General features: G+C 38.3%; 1 protein-coding gene across 2 annotated transcripts in view; it reads left to right on the top strand.

The window, feature by feature from the left end:
• The first annotated feature begins 3,158 nt into the window (after window positions 1-3,158).
• Window positions 3,159-15,245, top strand: part of usp34 (ubiquitin specific peptidase 34) — a 68,326-nt gene continuing 56,239 nt past the window's right edge. For both annotated transcript variants that reach the window (XM_074629224.1, XM_074629226.1), the window contains exons 1-2: window positions 3,159-3,340; window positions 13,628-13,718. In XM_074629224.1, coding sequence (XP_074485325.1) covers window positions 3,298-3,340; window positions 13,628-13,718 — 134 coding nt within the window. In that variant the 5' untranslated portion in view covers window positions 3,159-3,297. The remainder of the gene's footprint in view (window positions 3,341-13,627; window positions 13,719-15,245) is intronic.

Genomic DNA, 15,245 nt, shown 5'->3' on the forward strand with positions numbered 1-15,245 from the left:
TAATAAATGATGATGCATTATTATAGATTAAACTACCCAGCAGTATATAAAATAGTTGAAATTAGCTCCACCTTTAGCTGCTGCAGTATTAAAGTGATAAACACACTAATGCATCAATAATTATAATCCAGCGATATAATATACATTATTGTGAAATAAGCCATTCTGCATAATGAGTACTTTTATGTTCGGTACTTTGTTTGATGCTAATACTTCTGTACTTTTACTTAAGTAAAATTTTGAATGCAGGACTTTTGTATTTCTACACTGTGGTATTGCTACTTTAAAAAAAACTTTAAAATATCTGAGTACTGAAGACAAAACGAACACAAAATAAAGTACAATAACCTCATTATATGATTTTGTAGCTGTCAAGTATTCACATTATTCAGTTATATGTATATTTGACATATGTCTGTGTTCAAACTGTAAAAATAATTACATGTAATACCAGAGAAAATTTAAATAAAATCTTAAAACACAAAATAAAAATATTTAATATGTATTTTTGTCTAACACATTTTTAAAAATATTTTTGTTGTATTTTGCAGTAATTCCGTTAAAGTTTTGTAGATTATTTTCACCGCAGTTCTTTTTTTTCTTTTCTTTATTGAACAACAAATCAACAAACAACAAGACAGGTTGAATATAGATAGAGTATTTTATTAATCCCGGCAGCAAATTTCACTGTTACAGCAGCTCAGAGCAAAAAGTTAACAGCAACTATACAATACTTATCAATAAGGGGCAAATATACTTATCACCGATGTAAAATACTTTAACAATAATAAAAAAAATCAATAACTTAAATATGTTTTTACTACACACATGGGAATAGTGCAACTAGTGCCAAATTAAACGCCAACTATAATAAGTTGTAGTTGCAGTTATGGAGATACTTTAAAGATAGTATTAAAATCCTTATGTGTCTGAGTGGTAAAAAAAAACTAAAATCAAATATATAAAATATAAAAAAACATAAATTAAATTACATAAATTGTAAATAATAAAAATAAGCAATATGATGAATAAATAAATAAATATAATTGGTCTTCAAATGAAATTAATAGTATTTTCAACACTGTTTTTTATTTTATTCATTTATTTATTTTAAATCAGTTAACAATACAATGATACAAATAAACAGATACATAGTTAAATATATATATAAAAGCAAGTGACGGGATAGACATAAAATGAAATAAAATAAAGTAACACAAAACATGCCGGGTACAATTTAAATAAATAGAAAGCAACTTTAAACTGGGAGCACAGTCTCACAGTTTTAATAGCTTTTTTTTAGTTATTGTTAAAGTTATTGTCTTAATGTATAGCTCCATTTCTTTCTTGAAAACATGATCGTGAGGTTTTGTTTTTACTTTAGCAAATTTACATTTATGAATGTAAAACTTTGCAAAACTATGAGATTCATTAAAAAAATACTCTTTTTCATGAACCTTAAAAATTAAAAATATAGAAACACATTTTCCAGTAAAAAAGTAGAAAATCAAAAATTACACATAAAATAATCCAAGATGGGTAAATTTTACAATTTTAACTGCAATTGCCCTTGAGATTGTAAGAAAAGGTTGTACTTCATTTTTCAATTAAACGCCAACTATACTAAGTTGTAGTTGCAGTTAGGGAGGAAGTTTTACTTTAGCAAATTTACATTTATGAATGTAAAACTTTGCAAAAACTATGAGATTGATTAGAAAATACTCTTTTTCATGAACCCTCGAACATTATTATTCATTATATATATTATTATATATATATAATTTATTATATATATATATAGATATATATTTTTTAAATTATTATTATTATTATTATAAAAAATAAAAATAAAAACAAATTTTTCCAGTAGAAAAAAGTAGAAAATCAAAATTACAGATAAAATAATCCAAGATGGGTTAAATCTACTATTTTAACAGCAATTGCCCTTGAGATTGTAAGAAAAGGTTGTACTTCATCTTTCAATTAAAAGCCAACAATACTAAGTTGTAGTTGCAGTTATGGAGATACTTTAAAGATAGTATTAAAATCCTTATGTGTCTGAGTAGAAAAAAATAAATATATTTTTTTATAAAATAGAAAAAAACATAAATTAAATTACATAAATTGTAAATAATAAAAATAAGCAATATGATGAATAAATAAATAAATATAATTGGTCTTTTCAACACTGTTTTTTATTTTATTCATTTATTTATTTTAAATCAGTTAACAATACAATGATACAAATAAACAGTAACACTTCCAATTAAACAGATACATAGTTGAATATGTATAAAAGCAAATGACGGGATAGACATAAAAATGAAATAAAATAAAGTAACATAAAACATGCCATGGGGTCAATTTAAATAAATAGAAAGTAACTTCAGTAAAACTTTAAACTGGGAGCACAGTCTAACAGTTTTAATAGCTTTTTTTTTTAAGTTATTGTCTTAATATATAGCTCCATTTCTTTCTTGAAAACATGAACGTGAGGTTTTAGTTTAGCAAATTTACATTTATGAATGTAAAACTGCAAAAACTATGAGATTGATTAGAAAATGCACTTTTTCATGAACCTTAAAAATTATTATTTATTATATATATATAATAAATAATATATTATTTATATATAATATAAATAATTATAATGATATTTATTATATAATGATATATATTATATCATTATATATTATATATAAATATTATATATATATATACATATATATATAATATATATACATATATATTATAAAAAATAAAAATAAAAACACATATCCCAGTAGAAAGAAGTAGAAAATCTAAATGACAGATAAAATAATCCAAGATGTGTAAAAATCTACTATTTTAACAGCAACTGCCCTTGAGATTGTTAAGAAGAGGATTGTACGTCATTTTTGGGAAGATCTCGCGATACTAACGAAGAAAGCCGAACGGGGTGAAGGAGACAGCCCGGAAAGAGCCGAACCATCTCCACTGTGTGTCTTCCCCCCCACCCCCTCCTTTTCCATCATGGCTGCTGTGTCTACTCTCTCAAAGTAACGCTCAGACTGGACACTGACTCGGATCTCTACCCTTCCAGTTGCCTCTTTAACTTTTCTGGTGGTACATCAACTTCTGCTTGGATGCAAATCCCGTTCTGCACCTTGTCGTTGCCCCTGGTTACAGTGAGTGGAGATAACCTTCACCAATCACTCCCTCCTCCACTGGGCCTTTTATTATCTCACCCTTAAAAACAACCAAGCCAACAACAGCCTCCAGTGCAATGCTTTGACTCAGCTCTCCTCTTCATGAACAATGTGTGAAAACTGCGCCGAGCTGGTGGAGGTTTTAAATGAAAGTAAGTAGAGATTTTTATTTTGCAACAGACGATGCTGAACTAGATGCTGGGTGTTAGCTTGTGTTAGCTCCAGGCTAGCTATATATAACTTTGTGTGTTTTCATGATTAGCATTTTGCAGCCACGAGACAAGTGGAAGTATTGTCATTGTCTCTGCGTTGTTGTGTAGTAGAGGACAGCTGTGTCTTCCTGTCAGGACGGTTTTTATACACATGAATGCCATTTTTTCTCTTACAAATTGGCAGTTTTTTGGGGCCTGTCTGTCAAACACTCAAACTCACACACAAGCTAGCTCCACTAAAATCAACTCTTAAAATCACCTAGCTGGGTTTTCTACAGTTATGACTTCACACACTTGAACACAGTGCATAGGGGAGTTTTTTTGAGGATGCTAAATGGTGCTAAATGGTGCTGTTTTTTTTGGAGAGTTAGCTTAGTGTAGCTAACTAGCGAGCTAGTAGCTGACTTTGTTTGATGTGTTTGTCAGGTCAGTCTGCTGCTAGCTGTCCACTCCGCTGCTGCTGACACCACCATTGTTTTACAGGGTTGCTCTCATTCACAGCTCAAAAACGCCCTGATAACTTGTCAATAACACTTTAACACTGCTCATATATAGCTGACACAAAGATGATAAATGTATTTTTTTTTTTGGGAGAGTCTCTTAAATGTTAACCTCAGCTAGCGGCGACTAGGAGCTAGCCTAGAAAATTAATGGCTGCAACGAGGCGCATATTTTTTTGGGCACATCGTTAATCCTCGGTAGCTTGTGTGTGTATGATTTTTTTCGGGGCCGATTTCCTCTGCACAATCAGCCTCACTCCTTTTTTCCTCGGTTTTGGGGGCTAAAATTAATCTTGCCATCAAGTCGTGTTTCACCTACTAATGTCAACTTAAAGTCAGCAGCAAACAGTAAATACAAGGTTGCCTTTTATAAGCTACAAGTTAGCCAGGCGTCCATGCAAGGCGTGCTAACTGGGGCCTTGCTGCTACTTCAGGGGTGTCTGTGAGAAGCTTTTATTGTGGTGTTATAACAGTATTTGTTAAAGCCGTTACTATGCAGTTCATTTTGTCGTTTTCCTCCTGTGTGTATGCAGCCTCTATTGTGTGTGTGTGTCATGTTAAGGGAAAGCTCCTCCTGCAGGCTCCACTTTAACAGACAATCATGCACCTGACTGTAGCAGTGTGGGATCACTAGTTCAAGCTTTTAGAAGGTACCCCCCAAAATCCAGCTAATTTCTTTTTTTGACAAGTGGTTGTCAATTAGAAGATAAGGGAAAGCTCCTCCTGCAGGCTCCACTTTAACAGACAATCATGCACCTGACTGTAGCAGTGTGGGATCACTAATTCAAGCTTTTAGAAGGTACCCCCTCAAAATACAGCTAATTTCTTTTTTTACAAGTCCATTAGAAGATAAACACAATACATAAAAAATATTGAACTCAAATTGTGAGAGTGAGTTGTGACCACTTGTTTTTGGAAATGAATGTCATCTTCATTGAAGAAGAAGAAGAAGAAAGGCACTTTATTAATCCCCGAGGGGAAATTACATTTTTTCACTCTGTTATATACAGGACACACACACACACACACACACACACATGCACAAACAGGACCTATATACATGCGTTAATGAGAGCAATGTCAGACTGAGGGGGCTGCCCCTGACAGGCACCCGAGCAGTTGGGGGTTTGGTGCCTTGCTCAAGGGCACCTCGGCAGTGCCCAAGCAGCAAACTGGCATCTCTCCAGCGACCAGTTCACACTCAGCACTTGGTCGACCCTCCAGTTCCCGAGCCAAGTCCCTATGGACTGAGCTACTGCCGCCCCGTACAGTATATGGGTAGAAGTATGTGGACACCCAAACCTTATAGACATACCGGTGTATAGGGCTGACCTGAATGCTACGAAGCTTTGACAGTTGCTGTGGTAATCAACCTCCAAAGCAGTATTCGAATGCTTCGTTTTTTTGTTTTGTTTTTATAGAAGTAGGTAATAATAAAGTAAAGCCGCAAAGCTTCGAATATACCTCCGAATATATCTCACAGAAGCTTCGAAGCCCCAAAAAATGGTATTTGTGACAGCCTTATTCTGAACATGTCATTTAAAAAACCTCGGGTATTATTCTGCTGCTATCACTGCCTCCTCCTCTAGGAAGACTTTTATAACTTGGCTGCACGGATTTTTGCTCCCGTTTTGCAACAAGAGCATTATAATCTTTTCATACAGGAGATGCACGCATGACATGGCTTAACTGACATGCATTAAACTTGTGCTGGACCTTATAATATGAGATATCAGTCAGATATCTGGTTGTATTTCTTAGCAGAGACTCAAGTCTGCAGTGTGGTTGAATGCAATTTAGTTGCTAAACCATACAATAACACAGAATTACATTATTACTAGGGCTGTCAAATTTAACGCGATAATAACACGTTAACGTCGTTTTAACGCCACTAATTTCTTTAACGCATTAATGCAACTTCTGATTTTTAGGTTGTAGTGAGCTCAGTTTTAAAGCTAGTGTGAAGATACTGGTATCATATGAAGCTACAAAACCTAAGGAATCCATCGGTACCAATGCTTGTCGCTCCTTCTAGTTTGTCGCTAAGGAGGTTAAATAACGCACCAAACTTACGCTAAATTTTAGCATTTTGAAAATGGGTTCTATGGGTACCCACGAGTCTCCCCTTAACAGACATACCCACTTTATGATAATCACATGCAGTTTTGAGGCAAGTCATAGTCAAGTCATCACACTGACACACTGACAGCTGTTGTTGCCTGTATTTGTAATTGTTTTGTGTTGTTAATTGATTTCCAGTAATAGTTATATACATACATTTGCATAAAGAAAGCATATTTGCCCACTCCCATGTTGATAAGAGTATTAAATGCTTGACAAATCTCCCTTTTAAGGTAAATTTGAGAGCTCTAATTATTACCAAATAAAAGAGAAGTCTGTCTTGCCCACGCCTGGATGCTTCCTGTTTGGCTGTTTCTCTTTTTCTGTCTCTTGTTAGGGAGTATGTCGGATGACATTTAAAGGTCAATATCATTAATTTTCTATTCTTAATAGAGACGGCTGGTTACTAAAGTCGGGCAGCCGTGTTGGTTTGAATATGTTATTTGTGAAGTCGGCCACTGATGTTGGGTGATGAGGCCTAGCTTGCAGTTGACGTTCCAGTTCATCCCAAAGGTGTTGGTATGATGGGGTCGAGGTCTGAACTCTGTGCAGTCCAGTCAAGTTCTACCATACCAAACTGGGAATACCCATTTGTTATGGAGCTGGCTTTGTGTATGGAGACATTGTCATGTTGAAACAGGAAGCAGATGGACACAAACTGTTGACACAAAGCTAGAAGCACACTTGTCATTGTTTTGTGTTGTTAGTTGATTACCAATAATAAATATATACTGTACATACGTTTGCATAAAGCAAGCATATTTATCCGCTTTCATGTTGATAGAAGTATTAAATACTTGACAATCTCAACAAAACAATGACAAATATTGTCCAGAAACCCTCACAGGTACTGCATTTGGCATTAAAAAATATGCTCAAATCACAACATGGCAAACTGCAGCCCAACAGACAACAACAGTTGTCAGTGTGTCAGTGTGCTGACTTGACTATGACTTGCCTCAAACTGCATGTGATTATCATAAAGTGGGCATGTCTGTAAAGGGGAGACTCTTGGGTACCCATAGAACCCATTTTCATTCACATATCTTGAGGTCAGAGGTCAAGGGACCCCTTTGAAAATGGCCATGCCAGTTGTTCCTCGCCAAAATGTATTATAAATTCATAGCATTATTTAGCCGCCTCCTTCACGACAAGCTAGAATGACATGGTTGGTACCAATGGAATCCTGAGGTTTTCTAGTTTCATATGATATCAGTATCTTCACTCTAGCTTTAAAACTGATCCCGCTACAACCTAAAAATCGCAAGTTGTGTTAAAGAAGTTAGTGGTGTTAAAACCCATTTGCGTTAACACGTTTATTTATTATCGAGTTAACTTTGATAGCCCTAGTATGAATGTATTGTGTTTTTGTCCTGTAAAGGTTCACATTTGTGTTACTCCTCTGTTAAACAGCACTCAAGTTTTTGGTTTTGATGTGGTGTAGGGTTCAAGTTAGATGAAGGTTAAAGTTTGCTCTGTGCTGACACACCAGTTCACTTCGCTGTAGTGTGGCTTGATTCTGACTCAAGTTACAAGACAGAAAATCTGCTGCTCATGTGCTTCTTCACCAGTTCAGCAGTGAAATTTGTGAAACCCACTGGTTGTATTTTTGTGGCAGGATGAAGCGTGTTGGGTCTTTACAACTTCACTGATACAAACTGTTGTTGTGGAGGGTTGTGATGGGGGTTCAACAGCGGGGTGCTGTCAGCTGTGACAGCTCTGTCTACAAGACTGGCAGGTCCATGTGTTCTGTCTGTAGGTGACCTGTGACCTCAGATTTGCTGTCGCAGCATGTGTTTGTGTGTGTATGTAAGAGACAGAATCCCCTTAACAACAGGGAGCTGTGTTCAATGGGCGCTTTTAACACAGAGCTGATCTGCGTTGTTTCCAAAAATGCAAGGAACTGCTTCTTTTGTTTTTTTGTTTGTAAATTTTTGCCAGACAAAACAAACAATTTGAAGATGTCACCTTGGGCTCTGGGAAATTGTGATTGACATTTTGTAGTATTTTCCAAATTAATTGAATTAAATTGAGCCTGTAGAGCTGCGATATCTTTATAGTTTATACCCAACGTGAGCATGTCTCAATGGTCAGACAGTGCATCATAGTATGGATGCTAATTTTGAATTTTTTAACCGAAAACCGACCCTCGTTTACCGATTATTAACTGTTAACTGACAAGATTAGTGCGCGTATGCAGCGGTGCGCCAGCTGCAGTGTATGTGCAAAACAGGCAACTAAGTCCCCAGTTCACTCGTCCGGGAGAGTTAGCAGCCACGGTGCTGTGTGTATTGCCGAGGACAAATGCAGTCACTTTCCCAGGAAGTTTCCACTGCACCATTTAGGTTAGCAGGTTGTCACCTGTGTGTGCCCGTCGTAACGTTAGTGAGTGTCCAACAGGCCCTGTGTGTTTGTGCTACGTTCGCAGCAGTGGTGTTGCTGGTGGCTTTGTGCTCGCCGTTGTCACACACATACGGTCTGTCAGTGCGGCGTAACGTTAGCGAGTGTCCGACGGACCGTGTGTGAGTGGCGGCGGTGAGTGTGGGGTTGTCGGTGGCGTTGTAGCTGTGAACGTAGCAGTAGCAGTGTGTGTACAGTTTATTTGTCGGTGAATAAATGCTACAACTCCTCACTTCCTGTATCTTGCGGCGCCGGCTCAGACTCACATAAGGTGGGCTGTTAAGATGGACCAATTTTTCTCCTTAAAGTGACAAGCCGCTCCTCTGAGGTTTGCTCAGCTTTTTAATTAATTTTAAATATTTCTCTTAACCGTTTAACCAATAGCATTAATCGGTTAAAATTCTTGATGTCGGTTAATGGTGAAACTGTTAATTATTAACATCCCTACATCATAGCCTTTCTCCCTGTTTAAAGAGACTTAAACCACACTTTTTAAATCATATTTGCTCCATCTCTATCCACGGCAGCTTTAAAGAATGATGAGTAGGCTTGATAAACAATTTTAAAACATTACTGAAGACATTTTGACATGTCACAGTAGGAAAAACACAGGTGTGAGTAACAACGTTAATAATGGCTGAATTCCATTTGGCTGCTTCGCTTTCAGGGTCGGGATATTGTGCATGCTGGCTTACTGACTACGTTTACATGCACAAAATATTCAGGTTTTTTTTGCCCTTATTCCAAAAAAGACAATATGATTTCCTACTAAGCTGGTTACATGGCTAATGAAAATGAATATTCCATTAATATTCCTGTTTAATATGAACTAGTATTCCCGTTTAATATTAACGTAACTGTTGGTGGACTTGTTCGACCGTGTAAACACAGCCTCCCTCTTTCGTTCTTTCAACCATCTTCTTGAAAAGGTTGGCGTTGCAATATTTGTGCATATCCAAAAACCTCAAAAAAGTCTTTCATAATGTTTAAAAGTAGTTGTTTCTCCCTCCAAGCAGAGATGTGGGCTTTTGATTAGAACAGAGCCATTGTTGATGTAGTAACACTTGTGCTTTTCCTACAAGTCAAAATGTCCTGTGTGAAAAAAGGCTATAATAAATAATAAATGCAATATTTGTATTGTATTTTGAGTGAACTAGTGCTAAAAGAAGGTAAATCAGGCCTCATTCATGTTGAGGTTACAGTAACCACTGACTCCAGGGATGATGAAACCTCAACATGCTGAATGAAATGTGGTCAGAGTTCAAGTTTAGGGCAAGAGGAGGACGAGCTTCTGCTCAGAGCAACAACAGCTTTTTGTTACTCATTGTTTTCGAACTTTATTTAGATTTCTTATGGTCATACACTGGAGACCTAAACTAAATTCAAATTGGTATAAAATGATTCACTAAATATGTAGAACTTTGGATGAAAGGGTCTAAGGGATGTGAGGATTATGGCATCTCTGATTTGAATATTTTAGCAAAATGGCCAAATGCAGAATATGACCACGGCCTGGCTCACTTTTTGACTGGGAACCCCACAAAAATAAAAGCCCCACCACAGCAACCAGACCAGCAGAGAGCAATTTTCACACAGAATCAGCTGTGACACGGACCAGAGATTCTGATCAACCTTTTCATGCAGATTAATCTTTTTCCCAGCAGCAGACACACACCTGACCGACTTGTGTTTACTAGCATATTTATCTGTAATACCACTGCAGCATCCTGTAGAAACACCTCTAGCTCCTATTGAGAAGGGAACTCGGAGCGATGAACCTTTTAAAATGATGTCCATACAGATGCAGATAAATCTAATAGGGCCGCTCCCTCTTTGTCGATTAGTTGACTAATCAGTCGTGTTGGTCGCTCGCAGCCAGTTAGGACACTCCAATAGAGAACAATGTTATCAAGCTGATTTTGTTGCTGACGCTCGCTCACGACGCATCCAGTTGGGACACAGTGTTAGTCTGACGAGATTATGGTCAGTAATGGATGAAGTAAAGAAAAAATATATCCTCCAGTTCAGGTCGGGTTGGGGCTTAAATTTGGCAGGATCATAGGGCTGTATACTGGCAAGAATCTGGCGATACCGGTATGCATCAAACGGTCAAATGTTAGCTAACTGGTAACTTTAATACTAGCAAGCTTACATCATTGACTTGGGAATAATTTTCTGTTGCTGCTACGGCTGTCGTGAGGTCAGAGGCCGGCGGTATGTGCTGTGTGTGTGTGTGTACGTGCGGGACGGATTGGGCACTTACAGCGTGTGTTTATGTTATCAAAGAGGTTTAATAATAACGGTGCACTACACAAAACTTTCAGTCATTTTCATCTCTGTTCATTGTAACGTTAGTAGGGTATTTGTCTTTGAAACTCTCATCCCAATTTCGTCCCCAAATTCATTTTCATCCTCCCTGATCCTATTCTTTTTCGGCCCAGAGACGGCGGGACGTCCTTGAACTCGAACCCTGGTTTTAGGCTCATGCAGAACTGAAACAACAAATAAGCAACACAAAGTTTGAGATAACTTAAAATTGGCTTCTTATCTTCACTACTGAGCATAAAATGTAACCTGTGAAATTGTGACGATCGTGCATCAGTGGCTTTTTTATTGTTGCAAAGGTGATGGTTTTGTTTAGATGGAAGCTTAAGACAAAAATATGTGTTTTCAAATGTGCTTACAAGGTGTGAGAGGAACCTGCTGTTGCTGTGGAAGGATTGTTTAATTTATGTACAGATGAAGTGTGGAGCCGATAACATGACAACATTGAGATGCCAACAGTTGTGTGTAGGGTCTTGTGTTGTGTTATGTTAACTGTTGCCAGAGCAATGTAGTCGTTGTCCTCATTGTTGATGGGTGGTGCAGCTCGTGTTGCCACGTAAGGCTCTAGGGATGACAATGTCGGTCTTTAGTTCAGTCGGTCGACCGCTTTGGGCCTCAATAACTGTTTTATGGATTGCTGGGAAATTTGGTTCAGAAAAGATTTTTTTAACGAATTTCGGCCAAGAGTTGAAAGAAAAATACCCTACAATGAACGGCGATGAAAATTAAACTAATTGTGTTTTGTATAGCACATACCGTTGTTATTAAACATCCATGGCAACATAAATGCGTGCAACACACACACACACACACACACACACACACACACACACAGTCATTGCCACCTGATCCGTCCTACACATGCACATATACACACAGACGGTACATACCGCCGGCCTCTGTCTTCACCACAGCTGCAGCGGCAACGGGGAATTCAACCCGAGTCAATGAGCTTGCTAGAATTAAGGTTACCAGTTAGCTAACGTTAGACTGATATTAACTGACAATAACGTTATGTTAACTATGAGGATTCAAAACTCTGCCACAGCTCAAATCATGTTACTAATGTTAACCACTTATTTACCTACTTACTCCACTTTGTCCCCTTTGGGTAATAAGGCTGCAATAAGATCTCTCCATCACATTTTGTCCGTACCAACATGCTGCTCCTCTCTCCATGACAGGAGCATCTTGTCCAGCAGCTCCTCAACTTTAGGACACCCCAGCTAGCAGGGCCGGTTCTAACTTTTTGGGGGCCCATATGGAAACTCTTGTTTTTTGACCAAATGCTACTTTTTACTCGTTAAAAAATAATTAACTTAGCTGCATTGTTGACATCAAAGAAACATGCAAATTATAAATAACAAACCAATAAAATGACAAAAACAATGTTTTGAATAAATTATACATTTATGTACAAAAACAAACAAATCACGTTTGGTGTTTTATTTATGTTAAAGGTCCCTTTGATTTTAACTAATGATAATGTAGATAAATAGATTTTAAATTTGTGACGGTCCACATTCAATTCGGGACGACTTAGGTTGTATTTTGGGACAGTTCCGGGACGATGGTGAAAAAAGTTAGTTCAGAGCCCTGGGCACACGGCCTCTATCAAAGAGCATCTTTCTTTTTTCTTTTTTCCCATATTTTGTCTTTCTGAGCGCTTCAGATCTCTCTGTCAACATCTGTTGGCTTTCAAAAACACATTTTAGTTGAACTGTACTTTTAGTGTCACAGCTGGAGCGTTCATGTTTAAACGCCTCCAGTCTGGCTGAGCGTTACAGTCACTGCTGAGCTGAGGAGTGTGATCACACAGTGCAGGTGTCCTCCCCCGCTTTGTATTTATATCCACGGTGAGCTGCAGCCATAAACTGGGTTTAATGTTGGCACCTGTGTGCCCGTTCCCAGACGACATCATCATCAAAGCAGTGAAGCGGCTGCAGGAAATACGGCCAAATCTGCCGCCCGGGCCAATATCGCAGAGAGTTTAAGTCAGCCCCGGTTCTGAAGCCTCAGAGGAGCTTCTGTTCATATATAGAGCTGAGAGGGTTCGGTTCTGTTTCAGGCTTGAACGGCCAAGAGGGTTGATTGAGTACTATTGTTGCCGCTTTTTGTGTTGTGTGTGTCTTTGCTGTCAAATTGAGGTCAGCGATCCAGTGGAGACACTTGATTCCTCTAAACTGGGTGTGACTGATGTGGATCTTTGAAGGCCAATAGAATAACCGTAACTTTAGACTGAAGCTTTTGAAGTCTGGTGCCAATATTTAATGTGTTTGTAGTAGGCAGCCTCCAAATTGAAGCCCATCAAGAGAGAAAAAACATCAATGAATTTCGCAGATACAGGTCACTTTTTTTCATCTTCTGTTATTAATCCAAGAAACGTCTTACTGGAATTTCATAAACTAAAATGTCTCTTAGGGCTTAAAGATATATTCTCCCAAAATGTGGTAACATTTATGTGCCTACACAATCTCGAAGATGTTCTCTTTTCATGACAATTAGGACAACTCTAATTAGGAGTTAGGTCACCTGACAGTAACAGTGTTAAAACCAACCACTGGTGGTGTTTAGTCAGCTGTTTGGGGAATAAAATGTTAAAATAATGCTGCATTGAAACCAAGCGCGAAGCAGACTTTTCGCAAATGCCTAGATAACGTTATGTTGAGTGTTGATGAAGCAGCTACAATGTTAGCATAGCCTGGCACTGATCGATCCAAACTCCATTCATAAGACCCGGCGGTCCAACTCGTGCGAGTAAAGCGAGTCGAAAATTTGCTTCGCTCTTGGTGTGAATGCGACATAAGACGTTATTTTTCATCCGATTCCTGAGATGTATGCAGCTCTTCTCTAACAGGTATTTTCTCTTGTTCCTCCTCAGTATCGGATGCAGACGGCAGTGAAGGAGGCTTCCAGCTGAAGAAGGAACATGCCCTGCGAGTGCTGGGCTACATCAGCTCCTGGACACAGAGGTCAGTACATCTTCCTCTCAAATCACACGAGTCAGCTGATAATGTTTACATATTTAGGCTCAAAGAGAAGCAAGAAATGACATTGCTTTCCTTGATGATCCTGTGTCCTTGAAAGGTTTTCCAAACTGTAATAAGCAGCTCTTTGCGGCTTAGGGCGGCTGTGGCTCAGAGGGTAGAGCAGGTTGTCCACCAATTGGAAGGTCGGTGGTTCGATCCCCGGCTGCTCCGGGTCACATGTCGATGTGTCCTTGAGCAAGACACTTAACCCCAAATTGCTCCCGGAGGCATAGCCATCGGTGTGTGAATGAGTATTTAGATTAAATCCTGATGGGCAGAGTTGGCACCTTAGTAGCCTCTGCCATCAGTGTATGAATGTGTGTGTGAATGGGTGAATACTGACATGTAGTGTAAAGCGCTTTGAGTGGTCGAAGACTAGAAAAGCGCTATATAAGTCCAAGTCCATTTACCATTTGCTTGTGTTCACTGCTGAGGAAAATGGAGACACTTTTTTTATTTTGACCACATTTTAACCCAGTAGCTTGTCTCGGCAGCTCTCTCCCTCTGCAGGACTTTATCACTATAAGTTGGTGCAGTCAGGGTTTTCTTTGAGCCTGTACTTCAACTCTGTCTAGGCAATAGGACAGTGTGTGTGTGTGTGTGTGTGTGTTTTAAAAACATTATAAAGGGAGAAAACAGCAAATCTAATTTTGTACAAGCTGGTGAAAGTGACAAACTCCATTCACGTTGGCTTCTTACCAGCTGGGATAATGTGGTTAGTGGAAATGAATGACTCAGTCTGCCCCTTTTCAGTTACTATAGTCCAGCTACCTTTGAGCAAGGCATTAAACCTGCTGAAGCCTGTGGTTTGGTGGGCGTTTCTCAGGTGTGAATGTGGCTTCACTGTGATGTTTCGGAGGAGCTTTCATGCTCTGCCAACCTTCACTTGGATAAATAAATATTGTATTTCCAAGCACAAAGATGATCGTTGTTTAATGGGAGCAGAAACAGACTCCAGTCTGCTCTGACAGACGATGAAGCTTCTGAGTAATGATGACTCTCATTTAGTTTGGTCTGTTTTTATTCATCCAGTCAGAGTGTTTTTATATTTGGTGTAATGAAGGAGACTTGAAGTCGCTGACCTACACACTCAAAATTAAGCTGACTAATTTGTTTAAATGTTACCGAGAAGCAATCCTTCCTTGGGCCTCCTGTGCTTTATTTATAAGTGTGTCATGCTTCCATCGTTTGTAGAAAGTAAGGAAATTGCTGGTGACCTTAAGTGACGGGTAATACACTGAGACGTGGCAAAACATCAGCACTGTACTTCCACACACTCAGTTTACTTTGTAACAAGAAACTTGAATGGAAATATAGTGTTTTAAAATCTACTTGTCTTGATGTTTATTTATGTCATCTTACATGTCAAGTTGTTTAATGCACATTGCAGTCAGAGTTTGTTGGAAGAAAAGTTGAGTTTGTGAAGATTGGAAAGAGACATTTTTACAAGGGCTGTCCTCGAATTCGTAG

Source organism: Sebastes fasciatus, chromosome 3, assembly GCF_043250625.1.
Source record: "Sebastes fasciatus isolate fSebFas1 chromosome 3, fSebFas1.pri, whole genome shotgun sequence".
Classification (NCBI taxonomy): Eukaryota; Metazoa; Chordata; class Actinopteri; order Perciformes; family Sebastidae; genus Sebastes; species Sebastes fasciatus.